The 9,110-nt window shown below is 42.2% G+C and overlaps 1 protein-coding gene across 1 annotated transcript in view; it reads left to right on the top strand.

Annotated features, from left to right (window-relative positions):
• The first annotated feature begins 255 nt into the window (after positions 1-255).
• Positions 256-9,110, top strand: part of LOC113470264 — a 41,203-nt gene continuing 32,348 nt past the window's right edge. The window contains exons 1-2 of the mRNA XM_026828565.1: positions 256-485; positions 800-977. Coding sequence (XP_026684366.1) covers positions 918-977 — 60 coding nt within the window. The 5' untranslated portion in view covers positions 256-485; positions 800-917. The remainder of the gene's footprint in view (positions 486-799; positions 978-9,110) is intronic.

The raw sequence follows: 9,110 nt of genomic DNA, 5'->3' as shown, positions 1-9,110 counted from the left end.
CTTAATCCCCAGCCGTTTCTGAGATATAAGTTTTTTTTTTTTTTTTTTTTTTTTTTTTTTTTTTTCTTAGGAGCCAATTCTGTAGATTACATCAGGGGGGCTACTTCATCCTATTTCAAATATTCAATAGGTAGGTACCTACCTACAATGTCTTCCTTTTTGAAGCACATTCCCTAAACACCTTGAATTTTAGGTACTTTGTTACAATAAGGAGCAGACCTTGGATTGTACCTAATAAAGGCGGAATTTATCATACGATTTACTTGGTTTCGTTTCAGACGACTCCTTAAATACCAATTATTTCTAGAGGATTTGTAAACAAAGAGTCTCCTTTGTATTAAGGCGAAGTGTAAATTGACTCCTTGAGTCCTTACTAATCGTTTCTCATGGGTTTGTTCCAGACAAGTTTTTTAATATTTACCTTACTAACTACATAAATGATTTTCTTGGTTTTGTTCCAGGCAGACCAGCACATTCGAATCGAAGCCGTCCAAATTCTGCCCCGAAGATTCGGACACCCAATGTCCTACTGGTTGAGGTCACCAAATGTTGTGACCTATCCTGCAGCATGCTTTGGCTAGGGAGGACGACTATGTTCCTAAGATGTCATGTTCACCCGCTATTCTAATATGCTTTCTTCTGACGGGGCTGTCTCTACTGCAGGTAAGCCCTTTTTCAGCGCTAACGACCTACTGTGGTATTGTCCGTTGGGTTAAAAGTACTGGAGTATATCCTAACCCCGCAGGGACAAATTCAGGCCTCTCAAATAATAACACTCCACTACTTTTAAGCATAAAAGGCCGTCCAAATTCTGCCCCGAAGATTCGGACACCCAATGTCCTACTGGTTGAGGTCACCAAATGTTGTGACCTATCCTGCAGCATGCTGTGGCTAGGGAGGACGACTATGTTCCTAAGATGTCATGTTCACCCGCTGTTCTAATATGCTTTCTTCTGACGGGGCTGTCTCTACTGCAGGTAAGCCCTTTTTCGGCGCTAACGACCTACTGTGGTATTGTCCGTTGGGTTAAAAGTACTGGAGTATATCCCAACCCCGCAGGGACAAATTCAGGCCCCTCAAATTTTAACACTCCACTGCTTTTAAGCATAAAAGAAAGATTTTTAGGGATAGATTCCCATACGGGGCGAACTTTAGCAAATAAAATTCCTTCTCACGATGCAACAGCTGGCTTTTTTCCTATCCTCCCTCCTCCTCTTTTCGATTTCGGGACGATGGTACTTCAATAGTCTATTAACCTCAAAGCCTCAAACCTAAACAATGATTATAAATAAAAATATGGATATCTATATGGGTATCGGTACAGCCATTGATTTTATCAGTAACTTACATAGGTACTTAGAAGGTATTACAGGAATGTGATCTTTGATCTGATAATTTTTCATTCATTCTCACGAGCAAAAAAATTACCGTGGTATTTTGTACCCTCATTTTGGTACCTAATAGTTTTAGAATTAAGTACCTAACACTATTTTAAGGTGCAGTAAACTCTTATCGGTAGAAGTCAATTAGTCAGGTAGGTATTAACGTCAATTTTAGAAATTTCAAGGTGCATTATTCCAACAAGATCCCTGAATGTTATATCGAATCTATTAAAAGTGGGTTCGATGAATGGAATCTATTAAGAATGGAGCCAGCCGGCAGCCTGGTTAGCTTGGAAGGTGGCCTGCCTTGTAAGTGGTCTGTCGCGGGTTTGATTCCTGCCTGGGGTGAACTTTAACGGATAAGGTTGGTATTTAAAGTTTCAGCCAACCTAGTTAGCTTTGTACCCTCATATAAGTCACACATACAACATAGAGATTTCACGATTAGATTAAGGCGATTTAGTATTGCCCAGTGCCCCCTCGTGGTTCAGTGAACTGTAGAAGACACTCAGAAAAATTAGACAAAAACTCATCTCTTAGTGTATCCACACAGTCGACGGCCGTCGATCGATGTCGAATGAAACCGTGCACACTGCTTCGACAACCTAGATTCACCACGTCGATCGACAGCCGTAGACTATGTGTGAACGCACCTTAAGAAATGTTAAACTTCGTTAAAACTCTAGCTTAACCATAACCAACAATAAACATGTTATGATTGTGGCGGCACATATGATTTAATTATGTCAGTTCCTAAGTTAAACAAACTGGTCAGTTCCCAAGATAAAGGGGAAGTACAACCGGAGAACAAGGAAGTAGGATGTGGAAAGGAATGCTATGACAATTTGACCACATAATGATGAAGCTTCAAGGTGGTAGAGAACGCCTCCGGCGTTTATTTTGTCTAATGGTTACTTTCCACTCAAGAGATATGGTAGAACGCAGTGGTTACCTACCTTCCACTCAAAGAGTTGATTCCTGTTATGTCCGGCCCCTAGAAAGCTGCAAACAAGTGTTGTGATGAAGTAAAGAAGGTCTTTCATGTTTTCAGCAAAAGGGATTGATGACCCTGTGTCCCTATCTTTGGCCGATCTTAGCAGTGTTTCTCTATCAGTAGGTTCTAGGCTCTTAAGTTTCCGTGAGCTTTGCTATCTCTATTCTTTCCTGTCCATCGGAGTACGCCAAACACACGTCATGTTGCCAATTAACTTCACGAAGGTGTGTGTGATCTCAAATCAGATTAATGTAACAGACGCCCATAGCCTCAGAGCATAAAACCGTCAGAAACCATTTGCGCTGTAGTTTGTCGTGTGCTTAGCACGTTGAATGCCGTCCAATTATGAGCTGAAGTTTTATACTTCTATGATTCTTCTACACGAGGTATTAGTGATAGGGTGCCATAAGTTAGGGTGGAAGAACTCTTTTATTGGGTTACTTCCCCTGATTTAGGTTGTTGAAATGCTATATTTTATTAAGGTGTTGAGCTTAGAGTTGAATATTAGAGTCACACGTACTAGCTAATGACTCACACCTTTATAAATATCTCTACCGTCCAGGAACATTCCAGTCTAGGGAGAAAAGTCGGTCCAGTACACTAGCTTGAAGAGTAGGTTTCAAGCCATGGTGTAAAGCTGTGTCCACACATAGTCCGTCGAGTGACGAGGTGAATCTATGTTGTCCAGGCAGTGTGGATATCTATCGACGGCCGTCGCGTCGCGTCGACTATAATTGTGTGGATATAGCTTGATACCCGCTCGTGTTATGTTCTTGTAAGTGTTCGTGTAAGCGTAAGCGGTGTAGGTAATGGTAATGGATTTGGGTACTCCTATCTGTTTAACCTAACATTCTAGCATTTCTCCCTGTTTATCCAATCTGTGAGTAATGGCTTGATTGGTACCAGTCCATGTCCTTCAGGTATTTGCAAATATTGATCCAATGAGATTGATAATAGCTTTAATCCACGCGTCCATGATGTGGTGTCCATTGTGTATGTCTATGATTATATTGACTATGGTACGTGTGTTACTAGGGGTTTTTATAACAGTTTGTTTGATAATTATACACACGTAGAATTGCAATTGCAATAATTCTGCTAGTTCTTCTAGGATTAGGTATGATTCTGCTAGGATTATTCTGTTTGGATTCAAGAACTGCCTTTCTTTTTCAAAAATTCAGAATCACGGATTGTGTTTATATCTCAACGTCCTTGCAAAGTAAAGAACAACTTAGCCGGCGGTGATAGCACGTTGACTGCACCAGGTTCGGATGGATCACTGAAGCAACGTTGCGCGTGGTCAGTATTCGGATGGGTGACCTTATGGGCGATCGCGTGCTGTTGGCTTTTTCCGGCCCCACTCAGGCTGGATAAGGTTAATAGGATGGCGGCCACTCTCACACAGACAGTCTGAGCATGAGTGGCCGCCATCAGGAGACCGGTAGGCTTTGTTCTCGGAACGGCTGGGTTTCTTCTATCCTGTTTTGCTTTCTTCAATTTCGGGACGACAAGACCTCCATTGCTCCCTCTAGCAAACCTCTAGATTCAAATAAATAATCTAGATTCGAAGCGTAGCTTGCTAGGTACCTGGTATAAAGAATAGTACAAGTAGAGATGCGAGCTGATGTTCTGATCAGTAATAATCAAGGCCCATAATAAGTAACGTCTATGAGATAACCATATACATAGGATAACGCTAGTGAATGCTCGACTACCATGTGACTCTCTAGAATTAGTACCGTACACCAAATCTATTACCACAGAACAAATTGGGTGTACTCGTACAGTACGCGAGAAAAGTAAGGCAACACCTGAGCAACTTTGGAACAAGAAGTGATGCACTTTCGGATTGCCCTGTTGCTCAGAAGTGTAAATGCATCTATCTGCATCTTTGCAGGAATTTTGAATTCAAAAGAGGTCTAAAGGTGTGTCCAAAAAACATAGTCGACCGGCCGTCGATCGACGAGGCGAATCTATGTTGTCAAGGCAGTGTGAACGATTCAGTTGACACCGATCGACGGCCGGTAAACTGTGTGAGGATCTTAGAAAAGCACTGTAGGGCCAGCAGTTAGTAGCCAGTAGGACCAACAGTAGGTAAGTAGCAGACTAGAATTATTTTATCCTGAAGGGATAAGGTTCGTTCTCGGAGCGGCTGGCTTTCTCCTATCCTGTCTTTCTTCGATTTCGGAACGATAAGAATAAGACCCTAGCAGTTAAAGTTCCCTCTATCAAACCTCTTTAAAAAAGTCCCTTTTGGGTCCATACCTTCAATGTGCTTATTTTGGATGACGATAGGCTTATCAATACTTTTGGACGTTTTGTTATAACGCGTATATCTCTATTCGCATTCGTCTGCTTCCGCTGATTCCTTTCTCATTCTCCTTACGTAATCGTGTTAACATATCATCGATTATAACAACATCAGAGTTGTCTTTAAATACTGTCTTATTGTGTCTTTGTGCCATGTCCATATACTTCCATAGTCTTCGTTCATTTCATATCCATAGTGTGGATTAAAATCCAAGTCCATTCTCTCTAAATTTATTGCTCCGTATCGAATTTCTCTGCTACATTTTTTTTCTACAATTCTATTCTCTGCTACATTTTTTTTCTACAATTTTGTTCTCTGCTACATTTTTTCTACAATTTTGTTCTGTTCTCTGCTCTATCTATTTGGATACATTTCTCTTATCTCACCTCAGTCTGGGTGTTATTCAACTTTGACTGAGTGGGAGGTATTCAGACTCAAGAGGAAGTGTGGAGCAAATTGTTTCTGGGTCTCACAATAATAGGGATCGGTTCTCAAAGTTGATTGGCAACAAAGCCTCAGGCAGGGTCCACACTTACGTTGGAAATATCGGAGGATAATATGCTGTGCGACATTTCCAAGTGGTGTGGCCCTGCTCTACATATTCTTGAGAGTTGTTGTTGTTTTAGCGGCTTTAGCTTTCGCCGAATGGCAATAGCAGAATAAAGATAAAAAAGATATGGAGAAGAGAGATGGACCCGTTAATCCTATGAGAAATTACCCTACCCCAACGAAAAAGCACCAAAAGAAGAAGATTCCATACATTTCTCTAACACTACAGGGCCAACAGTCAGTAGCAGTGTTAGGATCAGCAGTGTAGCAGTTGACAACTAGTAACTAGCAGTCCAGAATCTGCGGCGAGCAAGAAAGTGAAGAAAGATATATCGAGAAGAGTGATAGACCCGATAATCCTATGAGAAATTACCGTACCTATACGAATAAGCACCAAAAGAAGAAGATTCCATGCCTTCCTCTAGCACTGTAGGGCCAGCTCACCAGCAGTGTAGCAGTAGCAGTTGGTAACTAACAGGCCAGAATCTGCGGCGAGCAAGAAATAGTGACGTTAAAACTCTATCAAAGACCTTTCCAGTTACATGTATAGTAACGTCCACGCTAGGATTGTCCTTAACTATAGGGGCGAATATGAATGTTCTCCCCTCCTGAAGTGGCTCCAAATAAAATACCCTCGTATCAGTTTGAATAACGCTGGTACAGACTGCACGCAATGGTCGGATGAATGGCCTGTAGGTCCGGCCGTCTCTTTAAATGTTACATTGCTGTGAGTCTGATGCATTGTATGAATGTAAATATTGGTGTAAATTAAATCACTGGGATGATAGCCTTTCACTACTAGTTGAAAACAATTGAACCTTACCTTCCAAATTCAGCTTAATACGACACAAAAAGCCCACTCTGAAGCTAAGCTTAGGTGTAAGGGTAAATGCCCCAAAGGATAGGTTAAGATTCTACGAATGTACCTCCCGAATTTTAAAAATGACGGTCTGATCTTTGGTAAAGTCACTCAGGCTGAACGTTCAGAAGACCTTCAACATTGGTCGGATTAGATTACATAGCAAGTCCACGTAATGTGGAGTGCCCATTACCAGGACCGCAGTACCAAGAACGAACTGGAGGAAGTTCCCAAAACTAAGAAATTGAAAGAAAAAAACTATCTACCAGGTATCACTAGCAATAGCCTGTTAAGGAGCTCTTCGCCCTGCCAAGTTAAAACAGTTTGACAGCGCTACTAAGAGATAATATACACCACAGAGAAAGCCGTTTTTAGGTACTTTTAGATACCTAATATAATCCAAGGAGTACTTCTTGGGGCTTTTCAGCCCTATCCCGAAAGTGCCTAGGAATAATTCACATATTCTTGGTTACAAAGTCCCTACAATTCCTTAGAATTCAAGGAGGGTTTTAAAAAGGAGCTCGATTCGTTTAGGAATAGGTACCCAGCAGTGGCCAGCATATTAATACACACTTGGGGTTTGAAAAGAAGAAATTGCCTCAGACATTATATCCGGCCCTTGGTTCATCTGATGAGAGACACACTACGGGATGGGCATGATACGACACAGATCGGTAAATTTGCTACCAAGAAAAACAGTATGACGCGGTGGTAGAACGTCTCGAACTCTTTCTTTCTGACCCATAGATGCACCTTCTAAAGGTCCTGTTGTTTCTAACGTTGTCGACGACTTCACTCCTCCTCATCCAACTCTAGGAAAGCTGCTGCCTGAATGGGGTCCGTCCAGAGTGATTCAGGAGATGGACCGGCCACTCACTATCAGGTATCATTGAGAACTGACTGACCTGTTCAGGCGTACCTGTCAGGTCTACCTGATAGTGATTGGCTGGCCTTGAACTTTAACTCGAATTATCTCGAAACGAGGTGTGTGGCTTAGTCCGTTCTTCCTCTTGACCCCCGATACATGTACTCCTACACTACCATATAGTCCATACACCATATCGTACCCACTCACTTTGGATACCACTTTCAAGCATTACTCTTGGGAACAGTCAACTAACTGTTTTAAATGACTGCACAAACATACATAAATACCTACGTAGTACGTACATACATAGATTCGAGTTGGAATGCTCACTAGCAGTAATCGTAATAAGAGCATGTAATAAACCAAATTGAATAGACTCATACCCACACATACATACGGTGTAAATGGTTAGCCGGCGAGCAAGAAAGTGAAGATCTATATCGAGAAGAGTGATAGACCCGATAATCCTATGAGAAATCACCGTACCTATACGAATAAGCACCAAAAGAAGAAGATTCCATGCCTTCCTCTAGCACTGTAGGGCCAGCTCACCAGCAGTGTAGCAGTAGCAGTTGGTAACTAACAGTCCAGAATCTGCGGCGAGCAAGAAAGTAGTCGAGATATCGAGAAGAGTGATAGTTTGGTAAAGTCACTCAGGCTGAACGTTCAGAAGACCTTCAACATTGGTCGGATTAGATTACATAGCAAGTCCACGTAATGTGGAGTGCACATTACCAAGACCGCAGTACCAAGAACGAACTGGAGGAAGTTCCCAAAACTAAGAAATTGAAAGAAAAAACTATCTACTAGGATATCACTAGCAATAGCCTGTTAAGGAGCTCTCCGCCCTGCCAAGTTAAAACAGTACCTTCTAAAGGTCCTGTTGTTTCTAACGTTGTCGACGACTTCACTCCTCCTCATCCAACTCTAGGAAAGCTGCTGCCTGAATGGGGTCCGTCCGAGTGATTCAGGAGATGGGCCGGCCACTCACTATCAGGTATCATTGAGAACTGACAGATAGACCTGTTCAGGCGTACCTGTCAGGTCTACCTGATAGTGATTGGCTGGCCTTGAACTTTAACTCGAATTATCTCGAAACGAGGTGTGTGGCTTAGTCCGTTCTTCCTCCTTGACCTCCCATACATGTACTCCTACACTACCATATAGTCCAGGGTTGTCCAACCCGCGGCCCGCGAGTTCATTTCTGCGGCCCACGAAAGCCCGCAAAGGCCCGTGTAGAAGGCCCCACCTGTGAGTTGAATTTTTAACTTTGCGGCCCGCCAACTCTCTACCTTGGTCTCTTGTGGCCCTCGGGTGCGCAAAGGTTGGACAACCCTGATATAGTCCATACACCATATCGTACCCACTCACTTTGGATACCACTTTCAAGCCTTACTCTTGGGAACAGGCAACTAACTGTTTTAAATGACTGCACAAACATACATAAATACCTGTACATAGATAGATTCGTACATGCATAGATTCGAGTTGGAATAATCACTAGCAGTAGGTAATCGTAATAAGAGCATGTAATAAACCAAATTGAATAGACTCATACCCACACATACATACGGTGTAAATGGTTAGCTCTAGAGAAAAGTTCCTATGGGGTTCTCGAAGGTCAATTGAGCCCACAAAATCTAATAATGAGACAAATTTGTGGTGAATTTCATCAATATCAACCTTTTGATAGAAGTTATCTCGTAACAAACATACAGACAGACAAAATTCAGAGTTACAGACAGACATAGGATACTCAATAAAAAATAGTTGAGTTAGAACATCATAGCGACATAAGGGGCTTACACAATATAGGAAATTGCAAGCCTTTCTTGGTAAAATCTTTCAAAGGCCAATGAAACCTGCCTATTAGCATGGTGGGTCTGTCTGCCTTGTAAGCGCTAATACGTGGGGTGCAATCCCCGCCCGGGGCCTGCAGTAGCTATCGCACGTTGAATGCACCAGTAAAGAGCAGCGGTTGAGTGGAAGAGCTCTTTCAGGGGAACTCTGTCACTTAAAAAGATATGTACTCTCACTTGGTTCGTTCAAGTATCTAATAGCAAATTTATCAGGACATGACCTACAAAATAGGGCTGCCTGGAAGAGACTGAGTAGACTGACAATAAACACCCAACCTATTTAATTAG

This window comes from Diaphorina citri, unplaced genomic scaffold (assembly GCF_000475195.1).
Source record: "Diaphorina citri unplaced genomic scaffold, Diaci psyllid genome assembly version 1.1 scaffold1470, whole genome shotgun sequence".
NCBI lineage: Eukaryota > Metazoa > Arthropoda > Insecta > Hemiptera > Psyllidae > Diaphorina > Diaphorina citri.
Note: the sequence above shows the minus strand (reverse complement) of the source record. Positions and strands in the feature narration are given on the sequence as shown.